Raw genomic sequence first — 21,500 nt, forward strand, 5'->3', positions numbered from 1 at the left:
GAAACAAAATTGTAGACCTGCACCAGGCTGGGAAGACTGAATCTGCAATAGGTAAGCAGCTTGGTTTGAAGAAATCAACTGTGGGAGCAATTATTAGGAAATGGAAGACATACAAGACCACTGATAATCTCCCTCGATCTGGGGCTCCACGCAAGATCTCACCCCGTGGGGTCAAAATGAGAGGGTAGTGCGTACGGCCCAGTACATCACTGGGGCAAAGCTCCCTGCCATCCAGGACCTCTATACCAGGCGGTGTCAGAGGAAGGCCCTCAAAATTGTCAAAGACTCCAGCCACCCTAGTCATAGACTGTTCTCTCTGCTACCGCACGGCAAGCGGTACCGGAGTGCCAAGTCTAGGTCCAAAAGACTTCTCAACAGCTTCTACCCCCAAGCCATAAGACTCCTGAACAGCTAATCATGGCTACCCGGACTATTTGCACTGCCCCCCCACCCCATCCTTTTTACGCTGCTGCTACTCTGTTAAGTATTTATGCATAGTCACTTTAACTCTACCCACATGTACATATTACCTCAACTACCTCAACTAGCCGGTGCCCCCGCACATTGACTATGCAACGGTACCCCCCTGTATATATAGCCTCCCTACTGTCACTTTATTTTACTGTATATATAGCCTCCCTACTGTCACTTTATTTTACTTCTGCTCTTTTTTTCTCAACACTTTTTTGTTGTTGTTTTATTCTTACTTTTTTGTTTAAAATAAATGCACTGTTGGTTAAGGGCTGTAAGTAAGCATTTCACTGTAATGTCTGCACCTGTTGTATTCGGCGCATGTGACCAATAAAATTTGATTTGATTTGATTTGAAATGATCACAAGAACGGTGAGCAAAAATCCCAGAACCACACGGGGGGACCTAGTGAATGACCTGCAGAGAGCTGGGACCAAAGTAACAAAGCCTACCATCAGTAACACACTACGCCGCCAGGGACTCAAATCCTGCAGTGCCAGACGTGTCCCCCTGCTTAAGCCAGTACATGTCCAGGCCCGTCTGAAGTTTGCTAGAGTGCATTTGGATGATCCAGAAGAGGATTGGGAGAATGTCATATGGTCAGATGAAACCAAAATAGAACTTTTTGGTAAAAACTCAACTCGTCGTGTTTGGAGGACAAAGAATGCTGAGTTGCATCCAAAGAACACCATACCTACTGTGAAGCATGGGGGTGGAAACATCATGCTTTGGGGCTGTTTTTCTGCAAAGGGACCAGGACGACTGATCAGTGTAAAGGAAAGAATGAATGGGGCCATGTATCGTGAGATTTTGAGTGAAAACCTCCTTCCATCAGCAAGGGCATTGAAGATGAAACGTGGCTGGGTCTTTCAGCATGACAATGATCCCAAACACACCGCCCGGGCAACAAAGGAGTGGCTTCGTAAGAAGCATTTCATGGTCCTGGAGTGGCCTAGCCAGTCTCCAGATCTCAACTCCATAGAACATCTTTGGAGGGAGTTGAAAGTCTGTGTTGCCCAGCGACAGCCCCAAAACATCACTGCTCTAGAGGAGATCTGCATGAAGGAATGGGCCAAAATACCAGCAACAGTGTGTGAAAACCTTGTGAAGACTTACAAAAAACATTTGACCTGTGTCATTGCCAACAAAGGGTATATAACAAAGTATTGAGAAACTTTTGTTATTGACCAAATACTTATTTTCCACCATAATTAGCAAATTAATTCATTAAAAATCCTACAATGTGAATATCTGGATTTTTTTTCTCATTTTGTCTGTCATAGTTGACGTGTACCTATGATGAAAAGTACAGGCCTCTCTCATCTTTTTAAGTGGGAGAACTTGCACAATTGGTGGCTGACTAAATACTTTTTTCCCCCACTGTATGTGGCAGGGTCTACAGACAATCACGGACTACAAAAGGAAAACCAGCCACGTCGCCGACACCGACGTCTCGCTTCCGGACAAGCTAGACACCTACTTCGCCCGCTTTGAGGATAAGACAGTGCCACCGACACAGCCCTTTACCAAGGACTGTGGGCTCTCCTTCTCCGTGGCCAACGTGAGTAAGACATTTAAGCATGTTAACCCCCGCAAGGCTGCCGGCCCAGACGGCATCCCTAGCCGCGTCTTCAGAGCATGTGCAGACCAGCTGGCTGGTGTGTTTACGGACATATTCAATCTCTCCCAATCCCAGTCTGCTGTCCCCACATGCTTCAAGATGGCCACCATTGTTCCTGTACCCAAGAACGCAAAGGTAACTGAACTAAATGACTTTCGTCCCGTACCACTCACCTCTGTCATCATGAAGTGCTTTGAGAGACTAGTCAAGGATAATTTCACCTCTACCTTACCTGTCACCCTAGACCCACTTCAATTTGCTTACCGCCCCAATAGATCCACAGATGATGCAATCGCCATCACACTGCACACTGTCCTATCCCATCTGTACAAGAGGAATACCTATGTAAGAATGCTGTTCATTGACTATAGCTCAGCATTCAACACCATAGTACCCTCCAAGCTCATCATTAAGCTCGAGGCCCTGGGTCTGAATCCCGCCTTGTGCAACTGGGTCCTGGACTTCCTGACAGGCCACCCCCAGGTGGTGAAGGTAGGAAACAACATCTCTACTTCGCTGATCCTCAACACTGGGGCCCCACAAGGGTGCGTGCTCAGCCCCCTCCTGTACTCCCTGTTCACCCATGACTGCGTGGCCAAGCACGCCTCCAACTCAATCATCAAGTTTGCAGACGACACAAAAGTAGTAGGCTTGATTACCAACAATGATGAGACAGCCTACAGGGAGGAGGTGAGGGCTCTGGGAGTGTGGTGCCAGGAAAATAACCTCTCACTCAACATCAACAAAACAAAGGAGATAATCGTGGACTTCAGGAAACAGCAGAGGGTGCACCCCCCTATCCACATCGACGGGACCACAGTGGAGAAGGTGGAAAGCTTCAAGTTCCTTGGCGTACACATCACTGACAAACTGAAATGGTCCACCCACGCAGACAGTGTGGTGAAGAAGGCGCAACAGAGCCTCTTCAACCTCAGGAGGCTGAAGAAATGTGGCTTGGCACCTAAAACCCACAAACCTTTACAGATGCACAATTGAGAGCATCCTGTCGGGCTGTATCACTGCCTGGTACGGCAACAGCACCGCCAGCAACCGCAGGGCTCTCCAGTGGTGCGGTCTTCCAAACGCAATACTGGGGGCAAACTACCCGCCCTCCACGACACCTACAGCACCTGATGTCACAGGAAGGCCAAAAAGATCATCAAGGACATCAACTACCCGAGCCACTGCCTGTTCACCCCGCTATCATCCAGAAGGCGAGGTCAGTACAGGTGCATCAAAGCTGGAACCGAGAGATTGAAAAACAGCTTCTATCTCAAGGCCATCAGACTGTTAAATAGCCATCACTAGCACATTAGAGGCTGCTGCTGCCTATTGAAATCACTGGCCACTTTAAGAAATGGAACACTTGTCACTTTAATAATGTTTACATATCTTGCATTATTCATCTCATATGTATATACTGTATTCTATAATATTCTACTGTATCTTAGTCCATGCCGCTCTGTCATTGCTTGTCCATATACAGTGGGGAGAACAAGTATTTGATACACTGCCGATTTTGCAGGTTTTCCTACTTACAAAGCATGTAGAGGTCTGTAATTTTTATCATAGGTACACTTCAACTGTGAGAGACGGAATCTAAAACAAAAATCCAGAAAATCACATTGTATGATTTTTAAGTAATTAATTTGCATTTTATTGCATGACATAAGTATTTGATACATCAGAAAAGCAGAACTTAATATTTGGTACAGAAACCTTTGTTTGCAATTACAGAGATCATACGTTTCCTGTAGGTCTTGACCAGGTTTGCACACACTGCAGCAGGGATTTTGGCCCACTCCTCCATACAGACCTTCTCCAGATCCTTCAGGTTTCGGAGCTGTCGCTGGGCAATACGGACTTTCAGCTCCCTCCAGAGATTTTTTATTGGGTTCAGGTCTGGAGACTGGCTAGGCCACTCCAGGACCTTGAGATGCTTCTTACGGAGCCACTCCTTAGTTGCCCTGGCTGTGTGTTTCGGGTCGTTGTCATGCTGGAAGATCCAGCCACGACCCATCTTCAATGCTCTTACTGAGGGAAGGAGGTTGTTGGCCAAGATCTCGCGATACATGGCCCCATCCATCCTCCCCTCAATACGGTGCAGTCATCCTGTCCCCTTTTCAGAAAAGCATCCCCAAAGAATGATGTTTCCACCTCCATGCTTCACGGTTGGGATGGTGTTCTTGGGGTTGTACTCATCCTTCTTCTTCCTCCAAACACGGCGAGTGGAGTTTAGACCAAAAAGCTATATTTTTGTCTCATCAGACCACATGACCTTATCCCATTCCTCCTCTGGATCATCCAGATGGTCATTGGCAAACTTCAGACGGGCCTGGACATGCGCTGGCTTAAGCAGGGGGACCTTGCGTGCGCTGCAGGATTTTAATCCATGACGGCGTAGTGTGTTAATAATGGTTTTCTTTGAGACTGTGGTCCCAGCTCTCTTCAGGTCATTGACCAGGTCCTGCTGTGTAGTTCTGGGCCGATCCCTCACCTTCCTCATGATCATTGATGCCCCACGAGGTGAGATCTTGCATGGAGCCCCAGACCAAGGGTGATTGACCGTCATCTTGAACTTCTTCCATTTTCTAATAATTGCGCCAACAGTTGTTGCCTTCTCACCAAGCTGCTTGCCTATTGTCCTGTAGCCCATCTCAGCCTTGTGCAGGTCTACAATTTTATCCCTGATGTCCTTACACAGCTCTCTGGTCTTGGCCATTGTGGAGAGGTTGGAGTCTGTTTGATTGAGTGTGTGGACAGGTGTCTTTTATACAGGTAACGAGTTCAAACAGGTGCAGTTAATACAGGTAATGAGTGGAGAACAGGAGGGCTTCTTAAAGAAAACCTAACACGTCTGTGAGAGCCGGAATTCTTACTGGTTGGTAGGTGATCAAATACTTATGTCATGCAATAAAATGCAAATTAATTACTTAAAAATCATACAATGTGATTTTATGGATTTTTGTTTTAGATTCCGTCTCTCACAGTTGAAGTGTACCTATGATAAAAATTACAGACCTCTACATGCTTTGTAAGTAGGAAAACCTGCAAAATCGGCAGTGTATCAAATACTTGTTCTCCCCACTGTATGTATATATTCTTAATTCCATTCCTTACTTAGATTTGTGTGTATTGGGTATATGTTGTGAAATTGTTAGATATTACTTGTTAGATATTACTGCTAGAAGCACAAGCATTTCGCTACACCCGCAATAACATCTGCTAAGAACATGTATGTGACTACTACAATTTGATTTGATTGATTTATGCTAGGCCTACTATATTTATTTCTCAACAATCCTAAAAATAAGCACATTGCTTCTCTTTAAAACAAGAGTATAGCCAACCTGGCTGGCATGAAAATGAACCATGAGAAAAGCGTCCTACATTTGCTATTTAAGTGCATAGATGACATGTATTTTTTTTCCGCTGCCCCTGTTTCGAGACAGGTGCATGATAATGGTCCATTCTAAATCAAAACAAATTTCACGCATATATCATTTAGTATATGTAAAGACAAGATTAAATCAAGAATAGTGTGATGGGTGACAATATTAGCCTATCACATGTGATATATTTTCACTTGTGAATGATGCCCAGCTTATTGATACCCAGTAAACAGTGCATGCTTTTTTTGGCGACTTTTTCAAATCATAGTCGCACACCTCATGTAGCCTAGCCCATAGGCCTATATGTTTTGATACGGTTTGTATCACAACTAAAGTGGCCAAATAACTTCTTAAAATGAAGCACATTCATTCGCTTTACAATGGGTGTAGAGCTTAACTGGCGCATGAGTTTCAAGTTTGGGGAAGATAATTTTCACCATAAAAATGCACCTTTATAATAAAAGCATTACATGCATAATCGCATTTGTGGTCACTTTTGAAAATGGTGTCCTGCTAATGCAACATTTGCGCTTATAGCCTACTGCCGTGTGCGCATTGCTGCGCTTATAATGTGAAGAAATAGCCTAATAGTTTATCAACATTTTAAGCTAAACGTTCTCATCTGTTGTGTCAGGCTCATTGCTTAAAACAGGTTTTTTTATGCTAGTGGTTGTATTAATTTGGGATCTATCGCATCCCAAAACTGTCCCGGACTATGTTTGGAATATTGATTTCTCGCACAGAATAAAATAGGTCAACTTTTGTACTATGGGGGATAGTAGATTGACATAGGCTAGTGCTTTTGCTGTTTGTTAGGCCTACTGATCTTGTTGGCAGACGAAAATTAAATGTGGACAGTTCTTCCAATATCTTCAATATGCGCCTCGGAATTGGATAAGGACGCGCACAGTTGCGTCCCCGATGTGTCTGTCTTCACTTGTAGCCTGTGAGAAAGACCCAATCATGTGAATGAGAGGTGCTTCGGCACGCAGCGGGAGAAGGGAATTAAAATTATTATATTCAGCCCAAGGGCATAACGGCCACTGGCCGCAAAAGGCATGGATTCTTTTAGGGGGCATTACGGCCACACAAAGGGGATGCAGCTGGGAAATTCGAGGCATTATCAAGTGCTTGTCAAATTGTGAATGTGAGACTGATGAAGTGTGTACAGCCTGCGCAAAAAACAAAGCAGAGCTCATGCCTTTCATGCAACTTTTTTCAAATCATCATTAGAGTCGCATCATGCAGCCTTAGAATGTATTAAAAATCAAAACATATAGCCCAACATTTGTATCACAACTAAAGTTACATAAATAACTCTAAATTAAGCATATAAGAGTACCTGTGTCTTTGTTAACCGATAAACACAGAATAGCCGCATGCGCGCACTCCCTCAAATTGTTTGGAGAAAATATCCTTTCTATTTTATTCAGCTATGTTCAATTGTATTCTTCATACTATAAAATAATATAAAAGAATACTACGGAAATTCTAAGCAAATATTGTCTGCTAAATTAACTAGTGTAGCCCACAGCCATATGGCATAGCCAGATCAGGGCCTAACATAAGGACAACTCAGAGTATGCTATTCTTTTCTTCTGAAGTTGTCACGGAATCAGCCGAGGCTGCTCCTCCTCCTTGCTCGGGCAGGCTTCGGTGTTCGTCGTCCCCGGAGTACTAGCTGCCACCGATCTATGTTTCTGTGTTTGTCTAGTTTGTCTTGATTGTTTTCACCTGTTTCCCATTATGTTACATTGTTTTCCCTTTATAACCCCCTGTCCCTCATTGGTTATTGTGTGTGATTGTTTTCCATGAGGTCGGCAATGTTCGGGTGTATGCGTATTTTGTTCCTCCCTGTTTGGAGGTTTTGTTTGTATTTTTGATTACTGTGCAAGTAAAGTTTGTCTGCCAGTAGCTCGGTGTCCTGCGCTTGACTTCGCTCACAGCATACACGTCGCCCTGACAGAATCACACACCACACATGGAGTCAGCAGGAGCGGCGGTGCCAGCTGGATCAATGGACGAACGCGTCGAACACCAAGCGGCCATGATCCAGGCTCTCGGCACCGCCATGGAACGGGTGGTGAGCACTATGGAGCGATGGGAAAGAGGGGGTCTGCCTACGCCTCCTCCAACGATACCACCACCATCGGCGATGCCCATCGCTTCACCTCCGGGGTCCAGTGGGATTCGGCTCTCGCTCCCGAGGGCTTATTATGGCACAGCGGCCGGGTGTCAGGGTTTCCTGCTCCAGGTTGAACTCTACCTAGCAACCATTCACCCGGTGCCCTCGGGATACGAGAGCGTGTCCGCCCTCATCTCCTGTCTGTCCGGCAAGGCGCTGGAGTGGGCCAACGCCGAGTGGGGGGGAATAGACGCCGCTACTGTCAACTATGCGGAGTTCACCCGCCGCTTCAGGGCAGTATTCGATCATCCACCAGAGGGTAAAGCGGAGGGTGAGCGTCTATTCCACCTTAGACAGGGGAGGAGGAGCGCACAGGAGTTCGCGTTGGACTTCCGGACGCTGGCTGCCAACGCGGGATGGAATGAGAGGGCCCTCATCGACCACTACAGATGTAGCCTGAGGGAGGACGTGCGTCGGGAATTGGCCTGCAGGGACACCAACCTCAGCTTCGACCAACTGGTGGACATGTCCATTCGCCTTGATACCCTGTTGGCTACCCGCGGACGTCCGGATTCAGGGCCGTCCATTCCATCCCCCAGCACTTCCGAGCCGACCCCTATGGAGCTCGGAGGTGCTGGTGCTAGGGAGACCAGGAGAGAGACCAGGAGGGAGGCCGTCCCCTGCACCAACTGTGGCCGCAGAGGACACACTGCTGGTCGGTGCTGGGGAGGGTCTCCTAGGAATCGAGGCAGTAGGCAGCGCACTGATGAGTCATTCCAGGTGAGTAGGCACCCAACTCACCCAGAGCTCTCTGTTGCGCATATATGTATTAAAGTTGTGTTTCCCGAGGTTTCTCCTCACTCCCAGCATAAGGCGCTAGTAGATTCAGGCGCAGCTGGGAATTTTATCGATCGCCAATTCACCTATAAGTTAGGGATTCCTATTGTACCTGTTGATGTGCCCTTCCCCATCCATGCCCTAGATAGCCGCCCTTTGGGGTCAGGATTGATTAGGGAAGTCACAGCGCCTCTCAGAATGAAAACGCAGGAGGGCCATGAGGAGATACTATGTTTGTATTTGATTGATTCTCCTGCGTTTCCCGTGGTGTTGGGGCTTCCCTGGTTAACAGCTCATGACCCCAACATTTCATGGCAACAGAGGGCTCTCAAGGGATGGTCTGATCAGTGTTTCGGGTGGTGTGTAGGTGTTTCCGTAGGGGCAACGACGGTGGAAAGCCCGAACCAAGTTCCCACCATGCACATTCCACCTGAGTATGCTGATTTGGCACTCGCCTTCTGTATAAATAAGGCGACTCAATTACCACCTCATCGACAGGGGGATTGTGCGATAGACCTCCAAGTAGGCGCTGCGCTTCCGCGTAGTCATGTGTATCCTCTGTCTCAGGAGGAGACGGCGGCTATGGAGACATACGTCACCGAATCTCTGAGACAGGGATACATACGGCCGTCCACTTCCCCTGCGTGAAGAAGAAGGATGGGGGTTTACGCCCGTGTATTGATTACCGTGGTCTCAATCAGATCACAATCAAATACAGCTATCCTCTCCCTCTGATTGCTAGAATGACAGAGTCATTACATGGGGCGCGATTCTTCACAAAATTGGATCTCAGGAGCGCGTACAACCTGGTGCGCATTAGGGAGGGAGATGAGTGGAAGACAGCATTCAGTACCACCTCCGGTCACTATGAGTACCTCGTCATGCCATACGGTTTAATGAATGCTCCTTCAGTCTTCCAATCATTTGTGGACGAGATTTTCCGGGACTTGCATGGACAGGGTGTAGTGGTGTATATTGATGACATTCTAATATACTCCACTACACGAGCAGAGCATGTGTCCCTGGTGCGTCGAGTGCTTGGTAGACTGTTAGAGCATGACCTGTATGCGAAGGCGGAGAAATGTCTGTTCTTCCAGGAGTCCATCTCCTTCCTGGGACATCGGTTGTCCGCATCAGGGGTGGAGATGGAGATTGACCGCGTTTCTGCCGTGCGTAATTGGCAGACTCCCACCACGGTGAAGGAAGTGCAGCGGTTCTTGGATTTTGCCAATTACTACCGGAGGTTTATCCGGGGCTTTGGACAGGTAGCAGCTCCCATTACCTCCCTGCTAAAGGGGGGTCAGGTGCGTCTGCAGTGGTCGGCTGAGGCGGACAGGGCGTTTAGACATCTGAAGGACCTGTTTACCTCGGCTCCGGTGCTGGCACATCCGGATCCCTCTTTGGCGTTCCAAGTTGAGGTGGATGCGTCCGAGGCTGGGATCGGCGCTGTGCTGTCTCAGCGCTCGGGTACGCCACCAAAACTCCGCCCCTGTGCTTTCTATTCTAAGAAGCTCAGTCCGGCGGAGCGCAATTATGACGTGGGGGACAGGGAGCTGTTAGCTGTGGTTCAAGCCCTGAAGGTGTGGAGGCATTGGCTTGAGGGGGCTAAACACCCTTTTCTCATTCTGACTGACCATCGTAACCTGGAGTACATCCGGGCAGCGAGGAGGCTGAACCCTCGCCAGGCAAAGTGGGCTATGTTTTTTTCCCGATTTGTATTTAAGCTCACCTATAGACCAGGGTCACAGAACACTAAGGCAGACGCCCTGTCCCGACTATATGACACAGAGGAGAGGTCCATTGAGCCCACTCCCATACTTCCGGAGTCTTGTCTGGTGGCACCGGTGGTGTGGGAGGTTGATGCGGACATCGAGCGGGCGTTACGTACCGCTCCTACTCCCCCACAGTGTCCAGAGGGTCGGAAGTACGTGCCGCTCGAGGTTCGCAATCGATTGATATATTGGGCTCACATGTCCCCCTCCTCTGGTCATCCTGGTATTGGTCGGATAGTGCACTGCCTTAGTGGGAAGTACTGGTGGCCCACTTTAGCTAAGGACATGAGGGTTTATGTTTCCTCCTGCTCGGTGTGCGCCCAGTGTAAGGCGCCTAGACACCTGCCCAGAGGGAAGTTACAACCCCTACCCGTTCCACAACGGCCGTGGTCTCACCTATCGGTGGATTTTGTCACGGACCTTCCCCACTCCCAGGGGAACACAACGATCTTGGTCGTTGTGGATCGGTTTTCGAAGGCCTGCCGTCTCATTCCTATGCCAGGTCTCCCTACTGCCCTACAAACTGCTGACGCCCTGTTCACACACGTCTTCCGGCACTACGGGGTGCCTGAGGATATAGTGTCTGATCGGGGTCCCCAGTTCACCTCTAGAGTCTGGAGGGCGTTTATGGAACGTCTGGGGGTCTCGATTAGCCTTACCTCATGTTTTCACCCCGAGAGTAATGGGCAGGTGGAGAGAGTGAACCAGGATGTGTGTAGGTTTCTGAGGTCCTATTGCCAGGACCGGCAGGAGGAGTGGTCGGGATATATTCCCTGGGCAGAGATAGCCCAAGACTCACTCCGCCACTCCTCCACTAACCTTACGCCTTTTCAGTGTGTGCTGGGTTATCAGCCGGTTCTGGCACCTTGGCATCAGAGCCAGATCAAAGCCCCTGCGGTGGACGAGTGGTTTCGGCGCTCGGAATAAACCTGGAACGCTGCGCATGTCCATCTGCAGCGGGCTATCAGGCGGCAAAAGGCGAGCGCCGATCGCCACCGCAGTGAGGCTCCGGTGTATGCACCGGGAGATCGGGTCTGACTCTCGACCCGAAACCTGCCCCTTCGCCTGCCCTGCCGGATGCTGGGTCGGCGGTTTGTGGGGCCATTTAAAGTCCTGAGGAGATTGAACGAGGTATGTTATAGGTTACAACTGCCCATTAATTACCGCATTAACCCCCCGTTCCATGTATCTCTCCTCAGGCTGGTGGTGGCTGTTCCACTCCAGGAGAGTGAGGTACGAGAGGCTCCTCCGCCCCCACTAGACATCGAGGGGGCTCCGGCGTACTCAGTCCGTTCCATCTTGGATTCGAGGCGTCGGATGGGGGGCCTGCAGTATCTCGTGGAGTGGGAGGGGTACGGTCCGGAGGAACGGTGCTGGGTCCCTAGGAGGGACATCCTAGATCCCTCCATGTTGAGGGACTTCCACCGGAGTCATCCAACTCGCCCTGCTCCGCGTCCTCCTGGCCGTCCCCGAGGCCGGGGTCGGCGTCAAGTGGGGGGTACTGTCACGGAATCAGCCGAGGCTGCTCCTCCTTCTTGCTCGGGCAGGCTTCGGCGTTCGTCGTCCCCGGAGTACTAGCTGCCACCGATCTATGTTTCAGTGTTTGTCTAGTTTGTCTTGATTGTTTTTCACCTGTTTCCCATTATGTTACATTGTATTCCCTGTCTCTCATTGGTTATTGTGTGTGATTGTTTTCCGTGAGGTCGGCAGTGTTCGGGTGTATGCGTATTTTGTTCCTCCCTGTTTGGAGGTTTTGTTTGTATTTTTGATTACTGTGCAAGTAAAGTTTGTCTGCCAGTAGCTCGGTGTCCTGCGCTTGACTTCGCCTCACAGCATACACGTCGCCCTGACAGAAGTAGACTGCATTTTCTTCATATCATGTTTCCTTAGACCTGTCTAAAATAAATAATGGATTTATTGTATTGGTGTAGGCTATATTACATGGCTTTATTAGACTTTTTTAAATGTAGATGTTCCAAAGGTCTGCATCAGTGGCTTGTAGGCTATGCGTGGAATACAGGAGATACTAAATGTGTTAATGTTAATTAACGAGTCAATTACCATGAGACCGGCAGGTGTTTGCTTGACTATCACCGGTTGACAAAATGTCATGACTGCCACAGCCCTAGTTGCCACCCTACGGTCACACACTACTCAAAGCAAATGTAGAACTTTTATTATTCAAAAACATAAAAATACCAAATATCAAATACAGTCATACCGTCATTTTTTTTCTATTTTATATACCGTTATATAATATTTTGGCCATATCGGCCAGCCCTATGTGTGCAGTTGACAAAGTGAGCCAACCAGGACTACAGTTGAACTGTATGGCCAGTGGTCAAACCATGCAGTATCTCCACAGTTTTGACATATCAATCAATCAGTACACTTTAAAATAATTACAATTATCACCAATCACTGCATTTATGGGGCTCATTGGATGATCATGTAAATCCTAGAGAACGGATATTTTGATTATCTAATTAAACAACTTCTAACAATAAAACACTACAATTTTGACCCTGAACAAGTCTTGCCATGGCACTGCACTGCTGCAAGGTTATGTTCTCTTTAGTTTTTATGACTCACCTGAAAAGAGAAGATGTCATGGACAGTAAAACATGGCTATCAGTGAGCTATGCAGAGAGATCTGGGCTGGAGTAGAAGAACGCTTATGGTTTGATTATATAATAACTCAGAAAGTGAAAGTGGAGCTGGGCCAGACTGTGGAGTTTGCCGCAATGTCAGGCCTAGTAGCATCAGTTGACATCTTCATTAATGCAGCTTTTTTAAGTGTTGTCTTGTTAACTTTTAGAAGTCTTAGCAGAAAGTTTTTTAGAAAACTGCAGAAGGTTTCTCACTTCCTCGTCAGCAGTAACAATGCCAAACAAAAGGTCATTCTAATTCTCAGAGTTTCGGTGGTGGTGTATTATTCCTTTTCCATTGTTTCCAGGTGGGGGCTTGGGGCTCAAGTAGCAAGCTCCTCCTACCATTCAAATGTAACCCTGTGCCTTTTGTGTGGTTAGGAGGAAGGGGGTGGGAGAGGGGAGGGGGGGGGGGAGGGGGGGGGGTGTTCATTACCTGAAAGTAGACTGCACTCCTCTTATAAGATTAATATCTGTCCCAGACTACTATATTCTTACAACCGTCAGAGACCTAAAAAAAAGCGTTGTAAGAAAGGGAAGCATTTTTTATAATTTTTTACTGCTATGAGCTTTTGGTTTTTATATCAGTTATTATTCTCAGAAGCGGAGTGTACCCACTCACAGTGTTAAGAAATAAAACACCCCCAATAAACAACACAGAGTAAAAGAAGGCCGTGGAAGCCCAGTCTCAGTCCCAAATGACACTATTCCCTATGGGCCCTGGTCAAAAGGAGTGCACTAGAGAATAGGGTGCCATTTGGGACACAGACAGAGTAAAGGTAGAGGTGGGCTAATGGAAGGCTGTGGAGGCCCAGACACTGAGTCGAGTCAGGCAGCCCCCTGTCACAGCAGTACTTAATGGAGCCCTCATTAGTCATCAGAGCCAGCCTCAGGCTGAGTCTCAAATGGCACCCTACTCCCTATATTGTGCACTACTTTTACCAGTCAAAAGTAGTGCACTAAATAGGGAATAGGGTGCTATTTGGGACTCATTCTCAGGAGAGATACACATGAAGCCTGACTGGTTGCAGCTTTCATCACCGTCCACAATCCAATCAAGCATTATAGGGGTGGAAACACATGCTGACCGCACAACAATCCTCAAAGTTCACTTTCCACTTTCAGTAAGGTGCTACTTTAATGTGTCCAGACGAGTTGGAACCTTTACGTGTGGATTTGTTTATATTAAGTCAGTAAATCTATGTGGCATTTGGCTCCTACAGTAATAGCTGTATGAATATTGATCAAGGAGAAGTCTGAATTGCCCTCCTATTATTCATGGGACAGTGAGAACATTTTCTGAGAAAGGACATTCAGGTAAAATGGAGCTGGTGCTGTATGCTTCTACAGTACAAAAACTAACTGTTTCTTCATGGTGGACGCAGAGTGATTGTGTCCCAAATGGCACCCTATTCCCCATTTAGAGCACTACTTTTGCCCAGGGCCCATTGGGGCTGCATCCAAAATGGCCCCCTATTTCCTCTATAGTGCACTACTTTTGACCAGGACTGACGCAGTTTAAGAGTTCCACGTACCTAGTATATTGACGGTGGTGGATGCCTGCGTGTTGCCCAGCGGGAAAGTCGCCACTTTACACGTGTAAGACCCGATGTCCTGAAAACCCACGCCTTCCAGGACAATGGTGGCATCGTGCACGGAGGGGTTCAGGAAGGACAGGCGCCTGGCGTAGTCTGGGGAGATGGAGATGCCAAACTGGGGGTTGAAGACGGCTAGGGTGATGGTGCCTGAGGGCAGGCGACGCTCCCAGGAGCTCTGGGTGAGGCTGAGGTTGGTGCCCACCTCCACCCTGCAGCCCAGTGTAATGTTCTTCCCCAGCACAGCACTCACCCTCTCTGGGACCAGCACCTCGTTACTGCTCACACCTATAGACAGGGGGAAGGGGTGGGACACAGTCAGTTAGATATAGATCCATGTTGACAACAGTCATGAAAAGAAAGACTGAACCTCAGTCAAAAAGGACAACAACATAGGCTTACATATTTTCAACTTATTCAACTGTTTTTATTCCTCTTTCATGCTTTTATTCAGAAACAACAACCCCTTCCAAACCATAGAAACCAAATGGCCTTGAGGTAGGCCTACATTATGAAACATACTGTATCACGTCACTTCCCTCTCATGTTACTCTTCCCATGGGAATGGGCTGACCTGACTTCTTTCTGGAACAACTAGTCGTGCCGTATGTTTGTGATATTAAGATGGTATTTCAACAGTGTAGTAAGGGCTGGGCTTTTAGCTTTTTGAGGGGGTTTATCAGGGAGATGTGGCTGGGTCTGGAACCCCTCAGTGTGTGTTCACTCCTAATGAGCAACACACATTCAGCCTCACTGTACAACACATAACGTTCTCACTGTCCCTGCTGTTGTTGTTAGAGCACCTTGCCATATAAAGTCCAACATTTCTGGAAGGAGATTAAACATAACAAGCAATTTGATGTTTTCTTTCCTGTTTTTAAAAAGCCCTTTCATCTGTGTCTATGCACACCACATGTTTATTTGGGAGTTATTTTCAGCTTGCTGTAACATGTAAACATGGGATTTTCATGGGGGCTGGCTGGCTAGTTTGGATGCTGTGATTGAGTAAAGGTGCAGAAAGCCAATAGAGGAGAGAGGATGAGCAGTGAGCACATGATTATGGCACAATGCTGTCAACAGTGGGAATCAGCCGCTTCAATGGACGGAAATTAGGCAATGAAGCCTAACATGATTCAACAATATTGTGTCTTCTACTTTTTGTTTTCCTTTGCTTGGAAAGTAGAAGTTTTATGATACAAGCCTACTAGGCTAATTTGATTTATAGTAGATAGGTCGCTAGTCTGTCTAGGGGGTGTACTTGTACATCAAGCTGCTTAACGCTACAGAAACAGGAGATACCGGTAGGCGCCTCCTGACCTACAGTAGGCCTACTTCTTACTAGATAGGCCTAACGCCTCGTGCTGGATGTTTGCAATGACTAGCTAGGCTAACCATTTAAGAAATTGAGCAATACATGCCTACTGTAACATTTAGAAACACCACAGGAAGCGAACTCTGAATTAATCACTAGCCTACAACTTAAGGAGGGAAATGAATTTGAACTTGAAATAAATCTTAAATTACAGATTAGTCCTATGTCTAGAATCATCCAACCAAGAAAGACCCGGGTCAAATGTCTCTAAACATAATAACAGCAATTAGTTATCGATACCCACATATATATTTAAACATTAAGTTCATATGAACTTTTACAACCCTGTCGTCTAGATTTAATTGTTGGGGGCACCCCTCGTTGTGAATCTTGCACTAGCCTTCATGTTTTTACATGAACTGAATGCCATTCAAAACATTTAGTGCAAGGTCTAAGTTTTCTTAGCGCAATTTAAAGTTATATTTGGGAGATCTAAATTTCCACCTAACAATGTGTGTGGAGTATGCTAATAAAAGTGGCCTAATGGCTGGTACTTTGGATCCTTGGCATGAATATAAGTGGCAAACCACAGCTATGCTATCCTGACTAAGAGGGAATATAGGCTCTCCCTGCGCCCTTGCATCTCCTGTAATTTCAGGGATCACGTACATGCACACACGCACACACACATACACACAAGCACACAGACTATATTTCCACTATAAAAACTGAGGGTGAGCATGTGTGCATGATTCAGGCATTTTGTTTAGGTAGAGGATATGTGAATCATATAGCAAGCCTAGCTGGTGGGGGGTTTGTAAGAGATTTCCATGGCCAAATAGTTGTGTGTGTATTGCACCGCATTGAGTTGTGTTGTGCTGTGTTTGTTTAGCGTCAGCGTGCCATGCTGTCACAGTATCCTCTGTGTGTATTGGTGTGGTTGAGTGTCAGGGTCAGTTTATGCTATGCAGCCAGTCTCCACTCCACTCAGAACACTGAGCCGGGACAACAGCTGCTGCTGCTGCACTCTGACTATCCCTGGGACTACTATCTACTGGCCTACCTACCATAACAATGTCACACAGACACAGGTGCGCGCGCACACACACACACACACACACACACACACACACACACACACACACACACACACACACACACACACACACACACACGACACACACACGACACACACACGACACACACACGACACACACACGACACACACACGACACACACACGAGAAGGAGCTATACATAACCATGAAAACACAAGCTACTGTAACATGGGAATACATCAGTAAAAACAGACAGGAGGACAGGAGGGTAATAAAAAGAAACTAATCCAAAACATACAGCTTTTTCTGTGCAGCAGTCGCAGGAGAGTGAGTACACTGACATGCCTGGCATGTGTGACAGGCATGTTGATCCCAGGCACAGGCATGACCCACGTCTCAGACTGACTGGGACTGTGCCACTCCGCTCCACTAGGCTAGCAGCATGCCCCAAATACTGTACCTGCCACACAGTGCCACCATTCCTACATACATATCTAGGCTACTACAACAAGCAACCAGCAAGACAGTCATTGTGTCTGTCTGCCTCTGGGACTGCCTCCGAAATGGTACCCAATTAAATTCCCTATATAGTGCACTACTTTTGACCAGAGCCCTATGGGCGATGGTGAAAAGTAGTGCACTATATAGGAAAAAGGTTACATTTGGGATGGCAAAGCAGTCCAAGCAAGCATCAAATCAAAAAATGTTTGTCACATGCGCCGAATACAGCAGATGTAGACCTTACTGTGAAATGCTTACTTCCAAGCCCTTAACCAACAATGCAGTTCAAGAAATAGAGTTAAGAAAATATTTACTAAATAAACTAAAGTAAAAACTTAAATAAATAAACAATAAAATAACAATAAGGAAGCTACATAGATGGGGTACCTGTACCGATTCAATGTGCAGGAGTACAGGTTAGTCAAGGTAATTTGTACATGTAGGTAGGGGTAAAGTGACTATGCATAGATAATAAACAGCGATTAGCAGCAGTGTCAATGTAAATGGGGGGGGTCAATGTAAATAGTCTGGGTGGCCATTTGATTAATTGTTCAGCAGTCTTATGGCTTGGGGGTAGAAGCTGTTAAGGAGTCTTTTGGACCTAGACTTGGCGCTCCGGTACCACTTGCCGTGCGGTAGCAGAGAGAACAGTCTATGACTTGCATGACTGAAGTCTTTGACAATTTTTTGGGTCTTCCTCTGATACCGCCTGGTATAGAGGTCCTGGATGGCAGGAAGCTTGGCCCCAGTGATGTACTGGGCCATATGCACTACCCTCTGTAGCGCCTTACGGTCGGATGCCGAGCAGTTGCCATACCAGGCGGTGATGCAACCGGTCAGGATGCTCTCGATGGTGCAGCTGTATAACTTTTTGAGGATCTGGGGACCCATACCAAATCTTTTCAGTCTCCTGAGGGGAAAAGGTGTTGTTGTGCCCTCTTCACGACTGTCTTGGGGTGTTTGGACCATGATTTTGTTTGTGATGTGGACACCAAGGAACTTGAAATTCTCGACCCACTCCACTACAGCCCTGTCGATGTGAATGGGGGCGTGTTCGGCCCTCCTTTTCCTGTAGTCCACAATCAGCTCCTTTGTCTTGCTCACATTGAGGGAGAGGTTGTTGTCCTGGCACCACACTGCCAGGGGTCTCTGACCTCCTCCCTATAGACTGTCTCATCATTGTCAGTGATCAGGCCTACCACTGTTGTGTCGTCAGCAATCTTAATGATGATGTTGGAGTCGTGCTTTGCCACGCAGTCGTGGGTGAACAGGGAGTACAGGAGGGTATTTGGTATTTTATTAGGATCCCATTAGCGGTTGCAAAAACAGAAGCTACTCTTCCTGGGGTCCACACAAAACATGACATAATACATACACGTAGCCTACATATCAATACATACATACAAACGATCTTGGTCAAATAGGGGAGAGGCGTTATGCCGTGAGGTGTTTTCAGCTTTAATATTGCAGATAGATTGTAACTTCCATCAATGTAATTGTCTGCATCACTTCCAATCCCCCATGTTTTTTTCTTGCAGATTTTTCTTGTAACTGAGTCAGGTTTGTAGGCCTCCTTGCTCGCACACGCTTTTTCAGTTCTGCCCACATATTTTCTATAGGATTGAGGTCAGGGCTTTGTGATGGCCACTCCAATACCTTGACTTTGTTTTGTCCTTAAGCCATTTTGCCACAACTTTGGAAGTATGCTTGGGGTCATTGTTCATTTGGAAGACCCATTTGCGACCAAGCTTTAACTTCCTGACTGATGTCTTCAGAGGTTGCTTCAATACATCCACATAATTTTCCTTCCTCATGATGCCATCAATTTTGTGAAGTGCACCAGTCCCTCCTGCAGCAAAGCACCCCCACAGCATGAGGCTGCCACCCCCGTGCTTCACAGTTGGGATGGTGTTCTTCGGCTTGCAAGCTATCCCCTTTTTCCTCCAAACATAACGATGGTCATTACGGCCAAACAGTTCTATTTTTGTTTAAATCAGACCAGAGGACGATCTTTGTCCCCATGTGCAGTTGCAAACTGTAGTCTGGCTTTTTTATGGCGGTTTTGGAGCAGTGGCTTCTTCCTTACTGAGCGGCCTTTCAGGTTATGTCGATATAGGACTTGTTTTACTGTGGATGTAGATACTTTTGTACCTGTTTCCTCCAGTATCTTCACAAGGTCCTTTGCTGTTGTTCTGGGATTGTTTTGCACTTTTCGTACCAAAGTACGTTAATCTCTAGGAGACAGAACGCGTCTCCTTCCTGAGCGGTATGACGGCTGCGTGGTCCCATGGTGTTTATACTTGCGTACTATTGTTTGTATAGATGAACGTGGTACCTTCAGGCGTTTGGAAATTGCTCCCAAGGATGAACCAGACTTGTGGAGGTCTACAACTTTTTTTCTGAGGTCTTGGCTGATTTCTTTTGATTGTCCCATGATGTCAAAGAGGCACTGAGTTTGAAGGTAGGCCTTGAATTACATCCACAGGTACACCTCCAATTGACTCAAATTATGTCAATTAGCCTATCAGAAGCTTCTAAAGCCATGACATAATTTTCTGAAATTTTCCAAGCTGTTTAAAGGCACAGTAAACTTCTGACCCACTGGAATTGTGATACAGTGAGTTATAAGTGAAATAATCTGTCTGTAAACAATTGCTGGAAAAATTACTTCTGTCATGCACAAAGTAGATGTCCTAACTGACTTGCCAAAACGATAGTTTCTTAACAAGAAATTTGGGGAGTGGTTGAAAAACGAGTTTTAATGACCTAAGTGTATGTAAACTTCCGACTTCAAGTGTACATACATACATATATATAAATACATATACACATACATACATATAAATACATACATATACAGTGAGGGAAAAAAGTATTTGATCCCCTGCTGATTTTGTACGTTTACCCACTGACAAAGAAATGATCAGTCTATCATTTTAATGGTAGGTTTATTTGAACAGTGAGAGACAGAATAACCACAAAAAAATCCAGAAAAACGCATGTCAAAAATGTTATAAATTCATTTGCATTTTAATGAAGGAAATAAGTATTTGACCCACTCTCAATCAGAAAGATTTCTGGCTCCCAGGTCTCTTTTATACAGGTAACGAGCTGAGATTAGGAGCACACTCTTAAAGGGAGTGCTCCTAATCTCAGCTTGTTACCTGTATATATATATTTTTTTTTCCACCTTTATTTAACCAGGTAAGGCAGTTGAGAACAAGTTCTCATTTACAACTGCGACCTGGCCAAGATAAAGCAAAGCAGTGCAATAAAAACAGCAACACAGAGTTACATATGGGATAAACCAAACATAAAGTCAAAAATACAACAGAAAATCTATATACAGTGTGTGCAAATTTAGCAAGTTATGGAGGTAAGGCAATAAATACGCCATAGTGCAAAATAATGACAATTAGTATTAACACTGGAATGATAGATGTGCAAGAGATGATGTGCAAATAGAGATACTGGGGTGCAAATAAATAACAATATGGGGATGAGGTAGTTGGGTGGGCTAATTTCAGATGGGCTGTGTACAGGTGCAAAGACACCTGTCCACAGAAGCTATCAATCAATCAGATTCCAAACTCTCCACCATGGCCAAGACCAAAGAGCTCTCCAAGGATGTCAGGGACAAGACTGTAGACCTACACAAGGCTGGAATGGGCTACAAGACCATCGCCAAGCAGCTTGGTGAGAAGGTGACAACAGTTGGTGCGATTATTCGCAAATGGAAGAAACACAAAATAACTGTCAATCTCCCTTGGCCTGGGGCTCCATGCAAGATCTCACCTCGTGGAGTTGCAATGATCATGAGAACGGTGAGGAATCAGCCCAGAACTACACGGGAGGATCTTGTCAATGATCTCAAGGCAGCTGGGACCATAGTCACCAAGAAAACAATTGGTAACACACTACGCCGTGAAGGACTGAAATCCTGCAGCGCCCGCAAGATCCCCCTGCTCAAGAAAGCACATATACAGGGCCATCTGAAGTTTGCCAATGAACATCTGAATGATTCAGAGGAGAACTGGGTGAAAGTGTTGTGGTCAGATGAGACCAAAATCGAGCTCTTTGGCATCAACTCAACTCGCCGTGTTTGGAGGAGGAGGAATGCTGCCTATGACCCTAAGAACACCATCCCCACCGTCAAACATGGAGGTGGA

At 46.5% G+C, this 21,500-nt stretch overlaps 1 protein-coding gene across 1 annotated transcript in view; it reads right to left on the reverse strand.

The window, feature by feature from the left end:
* Positions 1 to 21,500, reverse strand: part of LOC311105408 (nectin-3-like protein) — an 80,934-nt gene that overhangs the window by 13,459 nt on the left and 45,975 nt on the right. Inside the window, exon 2 of the mRNA XM_084147559.1 lies at positions 14,402 to 14,749. Coding sequence (XP_084003685.1) covers positions 14,402 to 14,749 — 348 coding nt within the window. The remainder of the gene's footprint in view (positions 1 to 14,401; positions 14,750 to 21,500) is intronic.

The sequence above is a fragment of the Coregonus lavaretus genome (genome assembly GCF_964263955.1).
Source record: "Coregonus lavaretus genome assembly, chromosome: 30".
Taxonomy (NCBI): Eukaryota; Metazoa; Chordata; class Actinopteri; order Salmoniformes; family Salmonidae; genus Coregonus; species Coregonus lavaretus.